The sequence below is a fragment of the Hydra vulgaris genome, chromosome 01, assembly GCF_038396675.1.
Source record: "Hydra vulgaris chromosome 01, alternate assembly HydraT2T_AEP".
Classification (NCBI taxonomy): domain Eukaryota; kingdom Metazoa; phylum Cnidaria; class Hydrozoa; order Anthoathecata; family Hydridae; genus Hydra; species Hydra vulgaris.
In genome coordinates this window covers 70,097,207-70,122,500 of record NC_088920.1, presented here as the reverse complement: position 1 = coordinate 70,122,500, position 25,294 = coordinate 70,097,207, and the positions used below count along the sequence as shown (strand labels likewise).

Here is a 25,294-nt window from a genome sequence, read left to right as displayed (position 1 = left end):
TTGGAACATGATATTGATTAAAAATATTGTTTTTTTTAAACACTTTTTTTTTGCACTTCCTGCAAGAAGTATGACATAACAAGTTTATGCCATTTTTCTTTATATCAAGGATTTCATTATGACAAAGAACACTTCATAAGGAATTTATAGTGAGCAAACGATTGAAGCTTTGCATCATCAATTTCAGAATAATTGGCAACGGTATAAACGTCCCATATATTCACATCCAGAATTTTAAACTTAACTTAAAAATGTGTTGTTGATTTTAACAGTAAGCACTTTGTGATGAATAAAACTAAGAGTAAAAACTTTGTGATGAATAAAACTTGAAGAACTTTGTCTTTAAACAGTTACATAGTTATTTCTCTAAATTGAAAAAATGCAGCACTTTTATATAAAGAAACAAAATTAGCATTATTTGGTTGCACTCGTTTTTTCCGATACTGTATATATATATATATATATATATATATATATATATATATATATATATATATATATATATATATATATATATATATATATATATATATATATATATATATATATATATATATATATCTATATATATCTATATATATATTATATATATATATATATATATATATATATATATATATATATATATATATATACATATGCCGTTTTTTGATATGACTGTATTTAAAGATTATCAAAAAATAATGTATACATTATTTTTTGATAATCTACAAGTATTATATATTGATAATCTACAACTTATTTTTTGATAATTATACAAGTATGCTTTACAACTAAAAATTTGGTTTTTATCCGTACTCAACTAGTTTGACCTGTTCAAACTTCGTTGCATCTGCTCAATAACGTCCCCTTGTAGCAAGATATATTGGTGCAATAATGGTGCAATATTGGGTATCTTGGCCAATATCGGATTACAATATTGCGCCAATATTGGTAAAAAGTATTGCGCCAATATTGACATACCAATATTGAAAAGTATATGCATGCTGACATTGCTTCTATATTGTTTGTTCAATATTAGAATGCCAATATTGGAGTTGTATTGGGATGCTCATACTGGCAAATATTAATTCGCCAATTTTGTCTCATTAGCTTTTTAATATCGTATTGTAGTTTATTCTCCTCGGGTCTTTGTCCTGCAGAGTTATTAATAATGTTACAGTAGTAATGAAATAAAAATACAAGGTGGTCTACTGTTCCACTATTAAAATACATAAAGACAGACTCCCAGGGGGCTCACGTTTAAGAAAATAAATAATTCCACAATATATAAAAAAAAAAAATCGAAAAAGAAAACGAACTAACGAAAAAATTAAAAATCGAAGAAATTTAAACGAAAAAACGAAAAAGAAAAATTCTAAAAAGAGGTTTTTAATATTGACATATCTTTGTAGCTATACGCGTACGTAGCAAAATCTGTTAAGTAAATAAATTGTCTCAATATTTTTTCGTTAATTTATGGGTTTTTTATTAGATTTTTAACTGCAGTAATTACTCTGAGAAATCTTTTTATATAATTCCTTAGGTTTTAAACCATATCAGTAATTTAAAAAATTATAAAAATTATTGTAATCTTAGTTGCGTTACCTTTTGTTTTAGTTTTACTAGGTCAACTTTTTGCCTTTTTAAGTTTTTATAAACCCACAAATAAAAATGTATATGAAATTTTGACGATTGTTGTCTTTGCTACTAATTAAAATTATATGTTAAGTATTTTTAATGAATCTTTTGCAACAAGTCGCATATTTCTTAACGATGCGTGTGTTGTCGTATGAGCCTGTTTATATACATGTTTATACATACATGTATAGACATTAAAAATGATTTATGATTTTTTTTTTTTTTTTTTTGGGTAAAGATGCCTCTTTTTACTATGATATATTTTTCATACAAGATTTTCAAAGATTGTTGGAAGTATATTAAGAAAATGTGTTTTAATACTAAAGATAAAAATCAAACTCTTGATAAAAATACAATCATTTTAAATAATCTAAATAACCGTCTAGCTTCAGTAGTTCAATTCGAATATAGGACTTCGCTTGTATAGCCATACGGATGTGACCAAATCGACAGCTTTAGTTTTAAGTTAGTGAAATAATTTATGACTTTTTTTTTTTTGTGGGTAAAGATGCCTCTTTTTACGACAGTCAATGTATTCGTTCTAAAATGACTTGCTTTAAACTTTATGCTTTTATCGTATGATTATGAAAAAATATATACATATATATATATATACATATATAAATATATTTTTTCTTATATACATATATATATATATATATATATATATATATATATATATATATATATATATATATATATATATATATATATATATATATATATATGTTGGCGTTATATTGCAGTCTATATATAGCCAATATTGTAAATCAATATTGACTATATATATCAAAATATTGTTAACAATATTTAGCCAATATTGAGATCAATATTGTACCAACATTGCGCCAATGTTGCTTGCTACTAGGGTTGTATCATTTGAAAAATAAAGATAAATGAACTTTTTTTTAATTTTTTTGCTCTTTAATCTTTACAAATTCGTAATATATAATAGAATCATTACAGAGTAAGTAAAATTAAAAAAAATCACAAAGTTACGTTATACAAAAAATATATAAAATAAAACTGTAAAGTATTGGAAATTACGCTAAAGAACGCGGGAAACTTGCAGAAGACCGACGGTCTTATCACCTAGATACCGCTATGCGTTACTAATATTTTTGAATACTTCAATTTAAAATAAGTCTATATTTAAAAAAAATTATGTTATCAGTCTCAGCAGAATGAAAATAAAAATGCAAATAGCAAAAAACAAAGAATGCAGGCAAAAAGAAGTTTTAAATTTTTTTAATTTTGTTTCAATACACATAAATATAAGTAGGTACACGATTTGCTAAATTGGTAATATGTAGCCGTTCACGTGTTGATAAATAAGCCTATTGTTTATTTATTTTTTGTTTTTTTGTTGTTGTTGTTGTTGTTGTTGTTATTGTTGTTGTTTTTGAGTTATTTAGAGTTATTAGAGTTTACATTCGTTTCGGAACAAATGTTAAATGTTTTAGGGTTAATAAAAATTCATAAAGTTGATGGCGCTTAAAATGAGATCTTTTAATAATGTTAATAATCTAGAAATTTAGTTGTTTGGGTTCTCTCTATTTCTTTAGTATCTTTATTTAGTGAAGGAAAATCGTGAGGTTTTTTTATAAGGTTAGAATGAAAAAGAATAGATTTGGTTTTTTTTTGTGTTTAGCGATAATTTGTTAGATTTTAACCAATTGTTTATTTTTTCAAGGTCAGTATTTGTAATTTCATAAAGTTCTGTAATTGATGGAGATGCATAAAAAAATTAGTGTCGTCTGTGAACATTAACATGACAATTTACTTAAGGCTATAGGAAGATCGTTTATGTATATTGAAAACAAAAGAGGTGCAAGAATGGAACCTTGGGGGACACCTCATTTTATATTGAGTAATTTTGAAAATTTTTTTCGATGAGCAATAACTAATTGTTTTCTGTAAAATATTTTTGAACCAGTTTAGCGCAACACCTTTTATCCTATATTTTTCCATTTTCCTAATTAAGATAGCGTGATCTACTGTGTCAAACGCCTTAGATAAATCAACAAAGACTCCAAGGACGTAGTTTTTGTTTTAAAAGGAGTCATTTATATTATTTATAAGATCAAGAATTGCGTGTTCGGTTGAATGTTGCTTTCGGAAGACAAACTGTTTTTCATTTAGGATTTTGTTATTTGTTAAATATTTATACAGTTTATTGTATATTACTCTCTCCAAAAGTTTTAAAAATACAGGAAGAACTGAGATAGGTTTGTAGTTATTTAGTGTAAATGAATCCCCGGTTTTTAATAATGGTATTACCTTAGCTATTTTTAATTTATTTGGTATAGATTCTGTAATAATTGAAGATTTAAATATTTCACAGATTTGTTGTTTTATCACCGGAAACACATTAACAACTATATAGCTACAAATGTTGTCTATCCCAGGAGCATTATTCGTTTTAAGCGAGTTTTTTGCTTTCTAGTTCTTCATGGTTTTGTACAGAAAAAATATTTAAACAAAAATGTTGGTTTGTGATATTAGTTTGGAAAAAGAGATCAGAGCATTGAATTTTTGAAGCCATGTTAGGGCCTATGTTTGCAAAAAAACTATTGAAGTTTTCAGCGAATAGAAATTTTGTCGATATATTCAGTTTCGTTAACGATAATTTTATCGGGTAAATTATTTGATTGTGTATGGTTTTTAACTACTATTTCTTTCAATATGTTCCAGGTTTTTTTAATATTGCTTTTGCTTTTTTGTAGTTGTTTTCAATAATATATATATTTTTTGAATTCTTTCTAATTTTTTAAATAGATTTTTGAATGTAGTTAAGCTAGCTACGCAACATACGCAAGCATTAAGAGCAGACGTGTGAACGGAAGAAGTTTAATATAGAAAAATAAAAAATAATAGTTTTTTATTTTATTAGTTATTATAATTAAAATAAAAATAAAAAAGAAGACTGAATAAAAATATCACATTATCAAGATAACATAATAATATGGATTTAGAAAGTATTGAGAAATTTGTTGCAGATTTACTTGAAAAACAAAGCAATGCAAACTTAGATGAAACCAAAAAACTTTTGAAAAAACAAGAGAAAAGCTTTGCGTCTTTAACAGCTGCGAACTTGAAAATGTTCACTGAGAGACTTGACAAGTACGAAAAAGAAAATATAAAGAACCTAATAAAAATAAATAAATTCGAAAATGATTTATAACAAACAAATAAAAAAGTCGTCTCCTTAGAAAATGATTTACTTGAAATGAAAAAATTTATTCAAACCAATGACGATATTGCTTCAGAAAAACTTGAACTTGTGAAATCAAAAACAAAAGAGATAAGTTCAAAGCTAAAAGACAACAGCGAGATATTAAAACTAAAAAGTAAGCTTAGAGAAATAGAAGATAGATCCAGAAGAAACAATCTGAAAGTTGATGGTTTAAAGGAAAGCAAAAATGAAAGTTGGAGTGATAGTGAGGCTAAAGTGAAAAAATGATTTGAAGAAACTCTTGGGTTAAAAGATATAAAAATAGAAAGGGCACATAGAACTGGTTCTAGAGACAATAAAAAAGTCAGATCCATAGTTTTGAAATTGCTCAATTATAAAGACAAGGAAAACATTCTAAAAAACTCTCGGAAATTGAAAGGGGAAAATATTTATATCAATGAGGAATATTGCGCGGAGACAATGCTAATTAGAAAAAAATTACGGGCGGGCATGAAAAAAGCACGAGAAGCTGGAATGTTTGCGTATATTTCATACGACAAGTTGGTGGTTCGCGAATGGTCTCGAAAAGCAACGTAAATATTTTATATTTCTTTTAACGATACTTTATTTTTATTTTTTTTTTAGTTTTTCAAATTTTAATTTACTTTTAGAAATGGAGAATAATCTCTCTTCTAATATTAATGCTAAAAATATTGTTTTTAGCGATAATAACTCTGATAATCATACTGAAACCTTATAAGAAAGTGAGTACTATTCAATACCTGAATCTACTCAATATCTCTGTGAGAATAAGAATAAATTTTCATTATTGCATATTAATATTCGAAGTATGAATAAAAACTTCGAGAACTTTAAGTGTTTATTGGGAGAACTTAATCATGATTTTAAAATAATTTGTTTCACAGAAACTTGGCATAAAAGCAATGCAACAAACTCTAATTTTGAGTTAAGAAACTCTACATCAGTTCATCAAATGCGCGATATTTGCGTTGGTGGTGGTATAAGCATATACGTTCACAATTCTTTTGATTTTATTCAGCGTAAAGATCTTAATGTAAACAATACAGATTGTGAGGCATTATGCGTTGAGATAATAAATAAATTAGCTAATAATTTTATAATCAATGCTATTTATAGAACACCAGCTGGTAGTTTAAAAACATTCAAAACTTATCTGCGCACATTCCTAAACACAAAAAATATATTGCAAAAGCATGTTTACGTAGTTGGGGATATCAACATTGACTTACTCAACCATGCCTTAAATAGTGAAGCAAAAACTTTTGTTGATATTCTTCTCGAATACAACCTTATCCCAACTATAAACAAAGCAACAAGAGTAACTAAAAAATCATCGATATTATTAGATAATGTTATAACTAACAATTTTCATAATAGCCGTGTTAAAACTGGTATAATCAAGACTGATTTAACCGATCATTTTCCTATATTCCTTATTACTGAGAACGTTACTCTAAATAATGCTACCCACAAATCAACAGTATTCATGAGACATATCAATGAAAGTTCCATATGCCAATTTAAAAATTTATTAAATAATTACGTCGATTGGAATCTTGTACTGCAATCACACGATGTAAATAATGCTTATGATTTATTTCTAAACCAATTTTCTAAAATGCATGATAAGGCATTTCCTTTAAAAGTGAAAGTAATAAACTCAAAGTCGGTTGTATCCCCATGGATGACCAAAGGCCTACTAAAATCATCAAGAAAAAAACAAAAATTGTATGATAAATATTTAAAAAATAAAACTTATAAAAATGAAACTAATTACAAAAATTATAAAAGTTTATTTGAAAAAACTAAAAAACGATCAAAAGTAAATTACTATGCTAAACTGCTTGAAAAAAACAAAGGAAACCCTCAAAAAACATGGAGTGTTATTAGAGACTTAATTGGGAAAAACAAAATTGAAAAAAATAACTTACCGCAAAAACTTATTATTGAGGGAAAAATGATTTATCATAAAGAAGTTATTATTGAGAAATAAAACAATTTTTTTCTTGATGTTGGCCCAAACCTAGCAGTGAAAATTCCAGTCGGTCAAAAAAAATTTGATTCATATATTGCAACAACTGATTTAATTATGGAAGAATCGATTTTAACCAAAAGTGAAAAAAAAACATACTGCTTTTAATAGTCTGAAAAAAAATAAAAGTGCAGGTATAGATCAAATTAATGTTAATGTAATTAAATCTGTTTTTGATATTATCGAACCCTCATTATTCCATATTTTTAATCTCTCCCTTAAATCAGGTCATATTCCAGATAAACTAAAAATTGCAAAAATAACACATATTTTCAAATCTGGCGATGAGACCAATATTTCAAACTACAGACCAATCTCAGTCTTACCCTGCTTTTCTAAACTAATTGAACGCATTATGTACAACAGACTTTATAAATATCTATCTGAAAATAAGATTTTATATAAAAATCAATACGGTTTTAAAAAAAATCATTCTACTAACCATGCAATAATTGAATTGGTTAAGCATATATCAAATGGATTTAATAGTGATTGCTATACAATAGGGGTTTTTATTGATTTATCCAAAGCTTTCGACACAGTAAATCATGAAATTCTTTTGAAAAAATTAGAAAACTATGGTGTTAAAAATCAAAGTTTACTTTGGTTTAAATCATACTTAACTAACAGAAAGCAATTTGTACTTAAAGAAACAAAAGACTCAAAAAACAACTTAATAACTTGTGGAGTACCCCAAGGTTCTATTTTGGGACCATTATTGTTCTTATTTTATATAAATGACTTATATTTATCATCAAAAGTATTAAATACTATCTTATTTGCAGATGACACTAATTTGTTTTATTCTCACAAAGATATTACTGTTCTTTTTAAAATATTTAACGAAGAATTAGATAAGATCAACGAGTGGTTTATAAGTAACCGACTCTCATTAAATGTAGAGAAAACAAAATTTATCCTATTCCATAAACCTAGTAAAGCCGAGAATATTCCTCTTAAACTACCCAATCTTTTAATCAATAATAAAATAATTAAAAGGGAATTGACTACAAACTTTCTGGGAGTGCTCTTAGATGAAAAATTGTCATGGAAATTTCATATTAAATATATTGAAGGTAAGATCTCAAAAAATATTGCCATGTTATACCGAACAAAACCTTTTCTTAATAACGAGTCTTTAAAAAATTTATATTTTTCGTTAATACACAGTTATCTTTCATACTGTAACATTTCCTGGGGTAGCACTAATCACACTAAACTCAAAAAAATTTATAGTAAACAAAAACATGCTTGCAGGATAGTATTTGGGGCAAATAGAAAAATACAATGCGAACCTCTCTTACGTCAGCTTGGAGCTTTAAATATTTATAAGCTTAATATTCATCAAGTAATGTTATTTATGTTTAAAGCAAAACTTGGGTTTTCTCCAGTAACATTTCAATCCTACTTTAATGAAATCTCCCATAAATATCCAACCAAATTTTCAGTGAATAACTTTGTGGTTCCCATAAACCTTCTTAAATTAAGTTCGTACCAAATTCAATATCGGGGACCTTTAGTTTGGAAAAAATTTCTTCCAATCTTTAGTAAAAAACAAAACTTCGTTTTAAACTGCACTTTGCAAAGTTTTAAGGATGATTCAAAGCGGTATTTACTGAACATGGAATTCGATATATTAGATTTCAAATACCTTTTTTGAAAACAATTTAAAGGTTTGGACTGAATCGCTTGAAAATAAATTAAATCTTTATCACTTTCTTTAGCTTTTATTAAAATGGTTTCTAACCATTAGTATAAAAGATAACGAAAATAAAATTGTCTTTTTCGTTCATATTTTTGATGATATTAAATAATCAGCCCAAATACTTATGTTTACATATATTGCTTTTTTTTTTAATTAAACAACGCATTTTTTTTTTTTTGTGTGTGTTTTTATAACTTTCATGATTTTCTGTCATTTTTACTTTTTTATTTTTAAATTTATTCTGCTGGAAGATTGTTAGCAACAAATTATTTTATTGCTGAAGTATTTGATTTGTTTTTGTTTTTGTATTTATACTGTCTTTTTGTCTTTTATCATTTATTGTGCATGTAAATTTTTGTGTGACGGGGCTCGGTGATAAGACAACCTGTTTTCTTCTTGCTCCGGCCAGGATTTTTCTTTTATTGTAATTTCTTTTTTGTAATATTTATCAACGGCGAAATAAACAAATAATAATAAAAAAAAAAATAAAAATAATAAATAATAATAATAGTTTCGTTTTTGTTTTTAAATACTTGATATGGAGTTTTTGCTTTGTTTTTGATGATTTTCTAATCCCGTTAGTTATCCATGGGCAGTTTAATTATTTTAGTTTTATTTCTCTCTCTTCAACAGGGAAATGTTTATTGTAGTGATTTAGAATTTTATTGTTACAAGGTTACATCCTTGATACACTCTATCCTAATATTCTACAGATGGCGAGTCTCTAGAATTCTTAATTGAGAACTGATTGATTTTGTTTTTATAAATTTTAGTTTAAGGATTGTTATAGGTTCTTAAATCTTTAGATAATAAAAAATAAAAAGTTATAATATGTAGAAATTTAGATAGTAATGTAATTTTTAAACAAAAATAAAAGCAGATAATGCAAATATGCCAACAGATATGCAAAATTTAATACAACCTTATTTTTTTTTTGATTTGCACATTTTTTTGCGCTTTCCCTATACGATTGCTAACAAATTGGTAATTGTTATTTTCTAAAAAAATGCTTTAATAATACTTGCTTAAAAACATTCAACTGTTTTATATTTAAAAATATTTGATTTTTATTTATAACGAAAACATGTTATTTATTTACTCATCATTAATAATTATTACAATAATAGAGTTTTCCTTTGCTGCAGTGAAAAAAAATTTCAATACACATTCAATATTTATTGTTTAGGAAGCAAGATATAAATCTTAATTATTATGCCGAACGCCACTATTACTGATATTGTAAGTAAAAAACAAGCTAAATTCTGAAACTCAATATATCCGGCATGTCTGGCACCCGGTCGGGTATGTAAAAAGTTATATCTGGTACACCTCTAAACAGGATGCGCTCTCCTTTGTACACAGCTTATATAGTAAACTAACACTCGCTCCATAGCTTTGGTCAAAAAATTACAGTGGTACTTACTTTGATACAACAGCTGTTATATCCAAGTAAGAACCACTGCTCTTTTTGAAGAACCACTGCACTTTTTGAAGAACCACTGCATTTTTTGAAGAACCACTGCACTTTTTGAAGCGTTTGAAGAAGCCCAACTGCAGTTGCCCTTCTTCAAAAGCTGTAAAAATATTAAACAAAATAAGCAGCTACCTTAGTAGCAAGGCTGAAATTAAAGTTTATTAGATAGTGAATGTTAATAAATAGCAACATTCTGTGAAGCCAAAAATAATTTAAACTTATCTCAAACATCTGCAACAAAGTTCGCTACATCTTCATTAGTGTATCCATCTCTATTAGTCATTTGTACTACAACTTTTTTTAGTCATCTTTAATTTGATTAGTTAACTAATATATTTGAAATTTATATACCATTAGCAAACTTAAATTTAGTAGCTTCTAGAATTAAATGTAAAACTGGTTTCAAATTTGTTTAAAACCTAATAATAAAGTCTGCAAATAGAAAATTAACATGAATAATTAGGGAAAGCGGCTAAGTGAATTTTCATCTTCAGCTTGAAACTGATCAGCTCAATAAGCTTTTAACAGTGACACAGTAAAAAATTTATAAATATTCCAAAATTCTAAGAAAACATTCATAAACTCCAAGAAAATTATAGTTTTGCAATTGTCAATAATTGTGTAAATAGAACTTTACAAAATAATTGTTCCATAACTAATAAGAGATTAGTTTTGTACATTACAATGGTGAAAATAAATTACAATGGTGAAAATAAATTACAATGGTGAAAGCAATAATTTTTTAAAAATATATCTCCTTTTTATCTAAAAATAAATATAATTCTAAAAAAAAAGATTTGATTAAAAAAACTATTATATTTCATAATTGCTTAACTATTTGCTTTGATTTTTTCCATAATTAATATTAAAACAAAAAACTGGGCTTATTGATTATGTAATGATAGTATTACTTATAAATAATTAATGTGGCAATTAACAACGGTGACGACAACTAGCAAGTGACTAAGTATGCTGATATATATCAGAGTTTACACTTTATGACAAGGACAAAAAAAGGGAAATTTTTCTGATGGCTATTACTAGCAAGGGTTTATTTTTACTTCAAGTATTTTTCACCACCGCCCCACGTCCACCCTTCCAAATTTATACACTGATTTTTTGTTTATGAAATATTCCTGTTTAATTTTATGTTTATTCAACATTCCTAATAACAGCGTGAAAAAGAAAACAAATATATACTACTACAGGTTAAAAAAAGTTGGATTTACTATTGTTGGAAAACAGAAGAAGAAGGGGCTATTTGATACAAATGTTCAAATATTTGAAAGGATACAATATCATAAATTTTTATACAAAACCCGAAATGCTAGATAATGGATATAAAACTAGAGGTCACAATAGTAAACTGAGAAAGCACTAGACAGTAAAAACAAAACGATATTTTTACCAATAGAATAGTAAACGACTGGAACAGTCTTAAACAAGAAATAGTAGACTCAGTCAGTATCAATCAATTCAAAAACAAATTTTAAAATTTAAACATTTTAAACATTAACTTTTATTATGTTTGTATGTTTATGTGTAACAGCTGTTACAGTTACAAACTCTACGTAGTTTGAACTCATCACTCATCAAGTGTACAGCACTATTATATATTTAGATTAAAACATGTTTTTTTAGTGATAATCTAAAAGCTTAACTTTAAGCATTAAGGATTTTTTTAAACTTTTTTTTCTCAAAAAATAATGAGCTTTTATTTTTAAAGTTACATTCGTTAAAATTTTGTCGGTTAAAAAGAAAACATCAGATTTTTTTAAAATTAGATTTCAAAATTTTCCAGCAAAATGTTTTTGCTCTGCATGTTTTATAGTGACCAAGCGGCGAAGTCTAGATAGTACGGCGATCGCTGGGTGTTTTACTTATAAACTATACAAATGCATACAAAAAGTGTATATATGTGTTTATTGTATATTAACAATGAAAAGTTAGGATTTGAAAAAAAATCAAAAGATTTTGTAATCAGAACTTCATAAAGTTTAACAAGCAAAATAAAGACAGTTAAAATATAAAAAAATTATATATATATAAATTATATATATCAAAATTTATTTTAGATTTTAATTCTCTCTATGTTTTATTTCACATTTTGTCTTTTTTTAGGTGTCACCCATTGACTAGATTTTAACTATTTAATTGTCGCCTGATCTTAATTATGTTCATTATGTAAGTTAATAATAAATTCTTGTAAATATTTATTTTTTATGGTGAAATAAATGAATAAAAAAAAATTTTTAAGTGAAAGAATACATTTTTTATGGTTGAGTTTGAAAAGTTATAAAGTAATGGGTTGATGAAATCCGCAATACAATTTTCTTGATTTACATTAATGACTTGAATACAGCTTCAAATCTACTTTGTAATAAGTTTACGGACGACGCAAATTTATTTCTTTCTAATAATATATTTAAAATCTTCTTTCTACAATGAATGACGACAAACTATTTATAGTTTATTACATTTGTTCAAATGTAATAAATTAACCATAAATATTAGTAAAACAAACTGTTATTTTCTATTCGCTTAAAAAAAGCGCTATCTACCCATAAATATGCCGACCGAATTGAGATTAAAAAGTTAAATGAGATTAAGATTAACAGAGTTTTAATTAGGATTGTGGTGATTTTTTATAGTGAACTTTAGATTAAGTTTGTAACTGCGTTACAAAGTTTTTAGGAGTTTCCTGAATGACGTATTACATGGAAACATCGCATTGATTACATCTGTATTAAGATTTCAAAAAATTTGGAATTTTAATACAGATTAATTATATAAAAAAACTAGATTATTTATATAAAAAGATCTTTTTCCAACTTTATTACTAGTTTATTCATACCTATTTATTTTTTCAAATAATGTCTTTGGAAATAACCGTTGGAAGTAACCGTTGGAAGCACGCAATTCCAATTATTGTTTTTGAGTATGGCCTGACTTACTCAAAATTTTTTATTTGGCAAAATGATAAAATTTTAACTATTTGTTTTCTTCCGATTTATTAGGTTTAATTTGAGGATTCCCTCAGGATTCTATTCTAGGACCCCTTATATTTCTTATTTACATTAATGATTCCTGTAAAGCCACTAATTTAATGACCGTCAAGTACGTAACAACATTGTTTCAAAATATGAACAAAGAGTTAAAATAATTGTGTGACTGGTTTAAAATGAATAAGTTGCTGCTTAATATTGATAAAACAAAATAGACACTTTTTCATCCAACTTCTAAAAAGGAAATTATATCCTAATGAAATACCAGTTCCTTTTATAGACAAAATGCAAATAAAAAGAGAAATATATACTAACTTTTTCAGCGTCTATGTTGAAAAAAAATTTAGCTGGGTATATCACACAGAGCTTTTGTGCAACAAAGTTGTTAAAAGCATAGGAATAATATATGAAGCAGGAAATACTTTATATATTTTTAATACAATTTTATTTCTCTTTTATTCATTGCCATATAAATTATGCAAACATTTCCTGGGGTAATGCTAAATCTAAATTGTTGCCACTTTATCGTCAGCAGAAATATGTTGCTCCTCTAATCAATTTTAAAGATGGATTTGCTCATGTCAAGCCTATCTTATTTGAAAAAAAAATTCTTAATATTTATCACATATGTTAATATCTGAGTGCTTTCAACATTCTTTGTTTTATGAAGAAATGTAAAACTAACGCATCTCCTATTTCTTTATATAATTTACATAACTTGAAAGATAAAAGTGAATACAACTTAAGAAATGATAATCTAATTCAACAACCTTTTTTTTAAACTAATTTTGGAAAGTCAAGTATTTCATTTCGAGGAGCTTTTCTTTAAAACAGAGTAGTTTTGAAAAACTTTGATATTTCCTTCGAATGAAATAACTCTTTATTGAAAACTAAAGCTTAGGTTCTTGAAATTTTTTCTAATATTTTATTATTTTCTAGATATTTTATTATTTCTTGATATATTTTTTATTTGTACATTATTTTTAAAACATATATCATCATCATCATTATCATCATCCTAATCATCATCATCATCATCATCATCATCATCATCATCATCATCATCATCATCATCATCATCATCATCATCATCATCATCATCATCATCATCATCATCATCATCATCATCATCATCATCATCATCATCATCATCATCATCATCATCATCATCATCATCATCATCATCATCATCGCCATCATCATCATCATTATCTAAGCAATTCTTGTTATTGTAATACAATTATTTATGAATTTTAAATAAATGTTGTAAAATAAAAGAAAAAGAAAAATAAATAAATAATAATAAAAAAAATAGAAATAAAAATATATAATATAATATAAAAATATATAAAATAATAATAATATAATATAAAAATATATAAAATAAATGAATTAAAATAAATTGAAAATAAATAAATTGCGTGTATGTGTATATGTATATAACTATGTATATGTGTATAGTATACACATATACATAGTTATATACATGTAATTATGTATATGTGGTTACTTTTGGGGTAAATATTGTTTTTTAAAGACCAATTGAAAATAAATTTATTTAGTTTTCACAATGCTAAAAGTTAATATGTATCACTTAAAATAAAATTTTAAGCCTAAAATACAATTGGTAAACAGTTGCACACCTTTAAGAGCTTTTTAAATCAAAATTTGTCTAAAAATGAATTCGCCAACTCCAAAAAAAACCGCTACTTCGATTTATATGCCTACATAAACTTTTGCATACATATTATTGCTAACTTTTTGCATGTTCTGTCACATTTTATTAGTGTCTGATCTACACGAATACACCAAAAATACTTCTACGAGTCATTTTAAAAGACCAAATCAGGCTTTGACCTTTATAAAATATTATTTCGTTTTATGTAAAAGCAATAATTACATTTATAAAAAAGAAATTAAAAACTTTGTTTACTATTTTTTTTTCATTTTTTTATGCGTAATATTTGTTGAGATGTAAACGTATTTATGTAAAAACTATTGTTAATTTTTTATTATGTGATATCATACATTCACAGTTTTTATGTTAATCATATGTGTATATTTGATTAATATTTCCGTTTACCACTTTTATAATCATTTTAAGTTCATATAAGTCACTTATAATTTTTTATTTATAATCTTGAACAGCATCTATGCTAAAAAAAAAGTATACAATATTGCTCAACATGAAATGTATAAACTCCCAGTGGGCACGGTACGTTTTTAAAACGTTTTTAAAACGTTTTTTAGATGTTTTTATAAGGTTTAAACCTTATAAAAACGTCCAAAGAACGTTTTAAAAACGTACTGTGCCCACTGGGCTAATACAATTGCTTTCACAAGCATTAAATATGCCGGGTTCAACACAAGAACAACATAAACTAATACTTCTACTACAACTTTACTACTACTACTACTACTACTACTACTACTACTACTACTACTACTACTACTACTACTACTACTACTACTACTACTACTACTACTACTACTACTACTACTACTACTACTACTACTACTACTACTACTACTACTACTACTACTACTACTACTGATAAATGAAAGCATCAATAATATATAGAATTAAAAAAATGGCGTTTGTATAAAAATGGTGTTTATATAAAAAATTACCTATAACAGAACTATTTTTATGGCAAGCTTCTTGATTTGATTCCATTTTTCTTAGAAAAGCAGTTTGCTTAGAAAAGCTAAAAAATGATATAAAATATTAATGAATGTTGTAAAAATTGTTCGAAAAACTAAACAACAATAAAAGCTAAATCAAATCAAAGTTTTACATAATATTAACTCACACAAAATGAAAGATACTTCTTTTTTTAATTTTCACAAAAAATTAGTTATATATACAAAAAAGGTTATAACTGAATTTTTATATGCCTGTACTTTTTCAACATTTAAGTTTATTTCAAAAAAACATTTTCAACTTTAAAAAATGAAATTATATGAAGTATTTAATATCTGAAAGCAAAACCCTGTTTATTTAGATGTTTTTTATTTGTCGAAAATACAAAGCTTGTTTGATTTTTCATAAAACAATGATAAGCATTTTTACCATTAAAGGTGAAAAATTCATGATACGAAAAATGAGACTTCAATTAAAAGTTATGCAAATCACATTATTAATAATCACGTGTAAATGATTTACCATATTAAGATTTAGAGTTTGTTATTGACTTTATGTAAATGAATATGGTAAAAGTCTTCTATCGGGTAATATGAGCACCTAGGTAATATGAGTATACCAAAGATTTATTAGTTGCGAGCAGTGAAGTTAAAGTCGTTTTGTATTTTTCAAACTGACTTTATGAGGTGACAATAGAAAGCAGTATAATTCGCGTAAATTTATGCGCAGTAATTAGCGGCTCCCATCTAATTAAAAAGCTATTTAATTATTCTGTTATTTAATTTTTATCATTACGCATAAAAGAATCTGTGGTGAAAAATTTTGATTTTAAAATATAGAAATTAATTTTTTCATAAAGAAAAATATATTAGCTGAAAATCCATTACATTTTTTTGGAAAAAAAATGCACAGAACATTTATTTTTGACTTTATTTAAAAACATCATTTTCGTACCATACGAGCATGCTCTAATTACCCAGTGTTTTTATTTTTTGAATTTACCTCGTTTAAATTCCTAAAATTGCGACGGTTTTTATTGCGTTTTGAATAAAAACAAAATATAGTAAATTTTTTTATTTTTCTAACAATATTAAGTTGACAATATTAGTCTATATTAATATTAAAATTAATCTATATTAATATTAATCAATATTAGTCTATATTAATATTAATATTAGTAGCAATATTAGTCTATATTTCTGTAATTTAAATTCATAAAACTTGAATTTTTATTGTTTAAAAGTTTGAGTTATTAAAATTGAAAAATAACGAATTAATTTTTTTTTATTTTAACGCGCAAAACAAAGTAGTATTGTTTCAATAAAAAGCAGGGGCTACGAGAGGGAAGCGGGGAGGGAGGATGTTAAAGGGGACAAATTGACTATGGCAACAACCTGAAGGGGCGCCATACAATTCGTTCTTTTTTTTTTTTTTCACAATAAGTAGAAAACATTTTAATGAGTGACAATATTATATATGCTTAGTTTTTGTATTTAAAGTTAAAACTCAAAGGGTACTAAAAGAGTATTTGGAATAAAAATGCACAAAACTGTTGAACTCTAATATTTGAAAAACTGTTGAAGCAAAAGAAAAAATCTAGCATCGCATTTTTGACAAAAAATTTTTGTTATCCAGGACCCTTTTTTTTGTTATCCAGGACCCATTTTTTTATCCAGGACCCATTTTTTTGTTATCCAGGACCCTTTTTTTTGTTATCCAGGACCCATTTTTATTTAAAATACCCCAGGAAGTCCTCACGGTCTTATCTCCACAGAAGAGCATTTGAAAGGAAGTTCATGCCTCTTACTTTACCAACGTTATAAAACTTGCCCGAGGTAACGTTGAACCACAGATCTCTAGTTTCTGAGTCAGGTGTGCTAACCGCTGCGCTACGGCAGCTCAAATTTCTTGAGTTTTTGCATCGGGTTTAGAGTAGACGAAATGCCTATTTTAAATAAAATATAATTTTTAAATAAAATATAATTATTAAATAAATATTTGTTTAAAGTTGTAATAGTAAGTAAAACAAGTATGAATAAAAAGTTTTATTTTGTTTTGTAGTTGATAATTAAAGGTTAAATAATTTAGCTGATAATTTAAAAAGAATTTTGAAAATTTTATACATACATATATTTTTTAGATATTGGTAATGAGTCTGATTGGTAATGAATTGTCCAGATATGGCTTTAAATAAATTTAAAGCCATACCTGGACAAGTTTCGCAAAATCGGAAAGGAATGAAGAGTTCTGTGATCAAACTGAAAAAAATTTTTTAACACTATGGTGGCCCATCATTGTCATAAGAATTAAAAAGTTCTACGTGGCCTATCGTTGCCATTGCCACACGGTTTACTTATTTACAAACACGGTGAAAAAAAAAATAGCGACTAATATACAAAAGCAACGCTTGATTAAAAGACATACATATAATTGAAAGCTTAGAATGCTACGTAAAACAAAATCTTTCAAGAAAATAAATTTTAGACTTTATAAAAGTTAACTTTCCACAATATGCATGGAGTAAAAGAATTCTTTATTAACATCTTAGACATTTAAAAACTGATTCCATTGAAAATAGAATTACAAAGACCTGGTGCATCACTTGGATATCGTGCTGTGCATTCAAAATTAAGTTTCACAATTTACGTTCAACAACAACTGTTGTTCATGCAGCTATGTTCGAAAAAGATCAAAGAGCACTAGAAAACAGAAAATTTTGCTTCAAAAAGAGAAAAGCCAAGGACAACTATGTATCAGCGTGTTCAAATGTATAGAGATAATATATCAAAAAATCTTTCGATAATATATTTAATAAAAGATTAACCAACTGCATTATTATTACTATAATTTTAGTATTCTGTATTCTCATGTTTAAAAAAAAAAGTAAGTTAAAAGGAACGCATTTGGAGAATTCTATTGCATTTCACTACCTTATTTCTAATAAAGTTTTTTTAGCAAGAAGGAAAAAAGCCTTAGTAACAAACCAAATAACATGGAAATAAATGTTTATCATTTAGGTAGTTTAGAGTCGAACCAATAGCGTTATCAAGAAATCAAAAGAATTAGTGCTATTTAGTACAACATAGCGTTATGCAAATGTTTCATTCAATATATAATTCAATATTTAACTTCACTATTGACTATTAAAGTCTTTCGATTAAAAGTATCATATTCTTTATACAGGTAAAAAGTCCCTCAAAAGATAAGCAAGAACAAAAGTACATAAACAATCAATAAAATTGCATTTTTAGCCATAAACACATTTTCAAGTCTTTCAAAAAAATTGAAATATTCATCTGAGCTATGACTGTGTTACATTTTTGTTTTATTGCAGAAGAAACGAAAACCAAAACTTTTTGTAAAAATTTCAGATACTTCTGCAGCCTCTTCAATTTTGTGGCAGAAACTAGCATACCAATAAAACAAAAAGCTTTATAAGTAAAGCGGGTCAAAACGATCATAATATTTTTTGATCACTGATTAAAAAATTTAAATAAAAAATGAACTATTATGAACATTTTAAAAAAAAAACACCAGAAGAAAGAGAATAATCTCCTCTATTTAAATGTGTCAAAATAAAAGTCAACTTTATTTTTCTAAAAGTTTAAATGAGAGTCGTAAACATTTTCTTTTGTTTGCTACCGTCATAACTCGAGAACCATAATTCGTTTAAAAATAAATTTACCCCTATCTTGCAGAAAAATTAATTTTAATCCTAAATACATAATTTTTTTTCGTTTTATAGTTAAATTAGCCAAAATTAGCCAAAAAAGTAAGAAAAACTAATACTAAATTTATTCGGGTAAAACCGACCATTCACATATTTAATTTAAATTCTTTTATTAAGTAGTATGTAAATTTTTAAATTAGTTAACTATGTAAAATAAATTTTTAAATTAGGTACTTATGTGAAATAAATGATTGGATTTTCTTATGTGTTAGTTTCGGGTTGCTCCTATATAACGTTGTTTTACATAAATGACTCCATGATGTTTATTAATTATCCACTTTCAAGATGACAACAAGTAAAAAGTCATACAATGTAGAAGATATAGAAGCTGTGTTAAATGATAAAAAATACTTCAATCAGAAAAGCTACATTCATGGTATTTTATTATTATTTATTCAACCAATTAAACCATTAACATTTTATTTATTTATTTATTTTTGTCAAGCAACTATTTACAATTAAAGATGATTTCCGACATATAAAATATTTAAAAATATTAAATACAAAATACACTTTATCTTATATAGTAGTTTCAAGACTGGAGAATCTGAAGAAGATAAAATCTTATCATCAGTAACCTTTGATAATAAAAAAGACAGTAAAAGTATATTGTTAGAAAAAATCAAGTAAGGAATCTTGATTGACAATTAGTTCAATTATGTTCTTTTTGAATTTTTGAGAGGTATTGGCTTCTCTTAGTTTACAACTCATGCTTGAAAAATGGTTCCATAGCATTGGGCCACGATAGGAAATGGCAAAGCTCGTAAGTTTTGATATAGGGAAAGGTTTTTTATAATTTCCGGTTGATCGAGTGTTGTATCGGTTTGATATTTTAGGAAAAACATTTTCGAAAACCTTCGGAGTTTTTTTAAACTGATGTTGGAACATAAATTGTGTAACTTTGAATACATTTATTTCATAAATATCAAGTGCCCTCATACTTTTTAGAAGAGGTTTAGCGTTTGCGAAGCGATTTTGAAAATAAATAATGCGTGCTGCATGATTTTTTTGTTTGAGGAGACATTTGAGTTTAGATTTGTTTGTACTACCCCAAACAATATTGCCATACGATAAATAACTATGTACGAATGCAAAATATAGCTGAGTTAGGGTAAATTTGTCTAAGATTTGACGGGTTTTATATAAAATACCAATATTTCTTGAGATTTTATTGCTAATATATTTAATATGATCTCTCCAGGATAAGTTTTCATCTATTAAAACACCAAGTAATTTATTTGTGAAAGAGCGCTCAATTTCCATGTTATCTATATATAGCATTGGTAAAGATTTAGGAATATATTGAAACTTTTGTTTAGAATGGAATAAGGAAAACTTAGTTTTAACAGTGTTTAAAGATAGACTGTTCGCGTTAAGCCAGATTGATATTTGTTCTAGTTCTTTGTTTGCAACTTGAAATAGAGAAATAATGTTGTTGTGAGAATGAAATAAAGTAGTGTCATCTGCAAACATGATGGTAGACATAGTATTTGATGCTTTATATAGATCGTTGACGTATATTAGAAATAGTAGAGGACCTTAGATGGAGCCCTGTGGAACCCCACATAATATTTTAAGTTTGTTTGTCTGAAAACCGTCATTTAGAGATATAAACTGTTTTCTATCAGTTAAGTAACTGGTAAACCATTTATGATATGTATGGCATATTCCATAATATTTTATTTTATCTAGTAAAGTTTGATGGTTAACGGTATCGAACGCTTTTGACAAATCTAGAAATATACCTAAAGTGAAATTGTTATGAGAAGATGCTCCACTGATAAATTTAACTAGTTGCATAAGTGCATGCTCCGTAGAGTAATTTGATCGAAAACCATATTGGTTACAATAAAGAAGTTTGTTATCGTCCAAAAAGGAAAATAGCCTATTATACATGATATGCTCGAGGATTTTAGAAAAAACTGGTAACACTGAAATAGGTCGATAATTTGAAACCAGACTTTCATCTCCTGTTTTAAAAATGAATGTAATAATTGCAATTTTAAGTTTATCTACAAAATTAGGTAAGGTGTCACTCTAGTTAAAAAGTAGTCATTAGAGTGACACCAAATAAAACAAATAAACAAACAAAAAAATTAACAGCATTAATAAAAATAAAAGCATGCGTAAATTATATTAATTTAAAAAAATGATAAGACAAAAAATAATAAATAATAAGACAAAAAATATGAAAACACTCAATAACAACAGCAAATAAAAATGAAAATAATTAGCAAAACAGCACATATAAAAACAAACTTTACACAAACAAAAACTTTTTGTCGAAAAAAGAAAGGTGTAGAAAATGTGGTAAAATAGAAAAACAGAGAACAACAATAAAAGTAATTAGCTACAAACGCATAAATAATAACAAACTTTACGCAAACAAATAAACTTCAAAATGAAAGCAAAAACTACAAAACGAAAATGCAAACACAAAAACTTCTACAAAGTAAAATAAAATAAAAAAATAATAACCATTTGTTATATTTGCCGAAAAAAAAAAGATGTAGAAAAATTGGTAGCGATTTATTTTTACGTTTTAATAGTCTGGACGCTACGTGTAATTTTTTCTTGGAAATGAAGTGGACATTACAAAAACTAATTAAATAGTTTAAGGTTAATGTCTTAAATGAGAAAAACTTTACGTGCTTTTCTGAATGTGTTTAAAGGGTCAAATTTGGGCCCTTATTTGGTACTGATGACGTCACGTTAATATATATATTTTTAATCAAACTAAAAATTACATGTTTACGTCCAACGTTGGACAACCTCTTGAGAAAACCTTATAATAAATAATAACATCTAAAGAAAAACTTACGAGCAGTTCTGAAAGTGCTTAAAGGATTAAATATGGGCCTTAATTTAGTACTGATGACGTCACGCTAATAATTTTTTCAAATATATATATATATACATATATATATATATATATATATATATATATATATATATATATATATATATATATATATATATATATATATATATATATATATATATATATATATATATATATATATATATATATATATATATATATATGTATATGCAGCGTGCTTAGAGCACAAGAACACTTTTGTATCAGCCTCTTCGTGACTTGTGTGCAGTGATACAACTTCCTCGCTGGAAACTTTTATGTATTATATGATTTTATAAAATACGCTATAAAAACTTATATCAAGTAAATAAATAAAACAAAGTATTAGTTTATTAGCTAAACTAACTGCCGACCTCGTCAATTTATAAAATCGTGACTGCAAGTTTACAAAGAAAACATATCCGGTAAGCTGTGATGCGAATCTTTCCGTATGTGACCAATGTTTTAGTAGGAATGAAATAAGCTCGGTCTTGTTGGTAGCATCCTGCAAATACTTTTGCCTTACAATGTCTTGCTTGTTCTCTCCGCTGAATCTAAAAATTTAAAGATCCTTATAGACTTCTTCGAGCATGTTCGAATGGTTTTATCGAGCCAGGTTGGCATTGGTCTGTCACAAAATATATTGTGGATCCTTTCAGAATTAGATTTAAAATATATTCTGAAATATCTCCTAAAGTTTTGAGTTTAATGTTAGCAAGCTGTTGCAGAATTGTCATTTCATCAAAAACATGTGCAGCACTTTGAGGAATCTTTAAAACAAATTCCTAAAAATGCTCTCGATCCACTGAAGTTTCTATTGCTCCTAAAAGTTGCTAAAATTACTAAACTTATACTGAAAATGTTACCTAAAAACTAAAATTTAGTATTTAGGTAGTATTTATTAATTATTTTAGAATGACTAATATGTTTTTAACAAACAAATAATTTCGGCTAACGGCAACTATTTCAAGTTAAACTGCTAATTGAATAAGAGGATTTATCAATACCTATAGTAACAGTAGTAAATTAACTTACGAAGAAGGTTCATCTTGTTTGTTTTGACGAGGCTACCATCAGGTAATCCCAACGCCCATTGGATAGGACTTAAAGAATAACAGAGTATCTGTTTCAAAGTTAGACCTTCTCTACTTCTTGCAATAACAAGCAATCTCCCAAACATGCTTCGTTCGGCTGAGATTGTGAATGATTTCTCTATAAGGTAATAAATTTTTTTCAATTTTAAATTGTTAAATGTTTGCAGACGACACATTTTGATTGGAACGTAAAAAGAAACTGTTGAAATACGTTCTCTAAAGAACCTTTGGAACTCTGCCTCCCCGACGGGTTGTGCATTCAACAAATTTTCTATTTTAATCATCAAGTGCTTCTATTCCAGAACAAATATTTACCAAAGAATCTCTTTGCTCAAAAGGACCCCAATTTGTTATTAGTATCAAAGCTCTCTCTACACATCCGTTGTGGAAATATTTTCTTGATGGTTTTAGATCTTTTGGTGTTTGTTTTATGGTTGCGAGTCCCATGTCATTTTTTAAAATTGAAATAGATTTTGAAACAGTATGATTTGTAAGTATCCAGCGTTGAATGGTTCCTTCAGACGTACTATAACCTTTTATTCCCCCTTAGCATTTCTGGTCACGGTTAATTGCTTGTTCAATGGATTGATCAGATGGAACTTTGTTAAACGTACCGCTCTTTTTTCTTACGGAGAAGTTTCCATCCCTGTTTTCAAAAAGATAATAAATTATAAAGATTTAATTTGAAGCTAATTTTAAAACTAAAACTTGTTGAAATCCGAACAAAATATTTTGGAGTATTCTGTGCCCAATATACTAGCTATGAGTAGAGGGATGCCAGCTTTACTTCCAGCGTTTTCTTTTAACATTTTTGCTGCACTTTCCGTTACGCATTTTATAAGCATTTCACTCCGTTCCTATCTTTATTAGTCTTTTTGCGATAGTAAATGCAACATTCTTCATCCGCAATAATTTTTCCTAAAACAGGAAAATTATTTTAACTTTGAAATAGTACATAAAACAATAAATAACGTGAAAACTGAGGGTAATTTTCTTTGTTTACATTTCCCCCCCAAGGGTTATTTAATTTACGTGATCTATCTCTTTTCGATGATGCATGAGGATGCATCATCAACGACTACACTCTCATTGACTTTTCCTGCTATATTTTTCCGAAGTTATAAAATGTTTAATATTTTTATATTCACATACTTATCGTAACATCTTTGATGAAACAAGAGATTTGTTGGGCATGTATCAGGTAGAATGTTTATAATTTTAAAGTCATTTTGAATTTGACTAAAGTAAAAAAAAGTATTATTATCAAATCCGTGCTATTTATTATTTTTTCCGTACCATTGTTTTAAGGAGTATATAAATAAACAATTTGAGTTGGACATTTAATTTGTGACTTACCAAGCATTCTTCACTTTCGCAAGCGCTTTTTCTGTAAAACCACGCAGTCTGTTATTATTATGGTCAACTTCTCCTCGATGAAGTATGCAAGCATTTTTAATTTCTTTTTTAGGAACTAGATTGAGATGCTGCGATTTTTTGCTACTCGTCATTATTTACTTTAATAATAATAAATACAAATAAATAAAACTCATTTTTTTAGTAAATAGTTTTTGAAAAATAAACATTTTTTTTCATAAACAAGGAACGGGAACAAATTTTCTTTTTTAGATTTATTAAATTAAAAGTATTTTATAATTTTATTACAATATTAAGAAACAATTACAAACAAATTTGTTTTTGAATACGGTTTATAAAACCTTAATTACATTGATTTGAGTAATTATATTTAAAACATTTAACTTAATAAACTTTTAACCTCCTGTCAATAATTTGTAAAAACTAAATTAATGCTTTGCGGTATTCGATTTATAAACAATATGGCGTAAATTATATTCTTGAAGTCTTTTGAATAAGTTGTATATATTTTTGTCTCTAACTAAAGTTATAGGCATTTT

The 25,294-nt window shown here is 26.5% G+C and overlaps 1 protein-coding gene across 5 annotated transcripts in view; it reads right to left on the bottom strand.

The window, feature by feature from the left end:
• The window catches only part of LOC136075561 (uncharacterized), a 35,496-nt gene extending 19,422 nt beyond the window's left edge, over positions 1-16,074 (bottom strand). For all 5 annotated transcript variants that reach the window (XM_065789051.1, XM_065789053.1, XM_065789055.1 and 2 more), the window contains exons 1-2: positions 15,867-16,074; positions 15,685-15,761 (exon numbers count right to left, since the gene is read on the bottom strand). In XM_065789051.1, coding sequence (XP_065645123.1) covers positions 15,685-15,730 — 46 coding nt within the window. In that variant the 5' untranslated portion in view covers positions 15,731-15,761; positions 15,867-16,074. The remainder of the gene's footprint in view (positions 1-15,684; positions 15,762-15,866) is intronic.
• Positions 16,075-25,294: the final 9,220 nt, after the last annotated feature.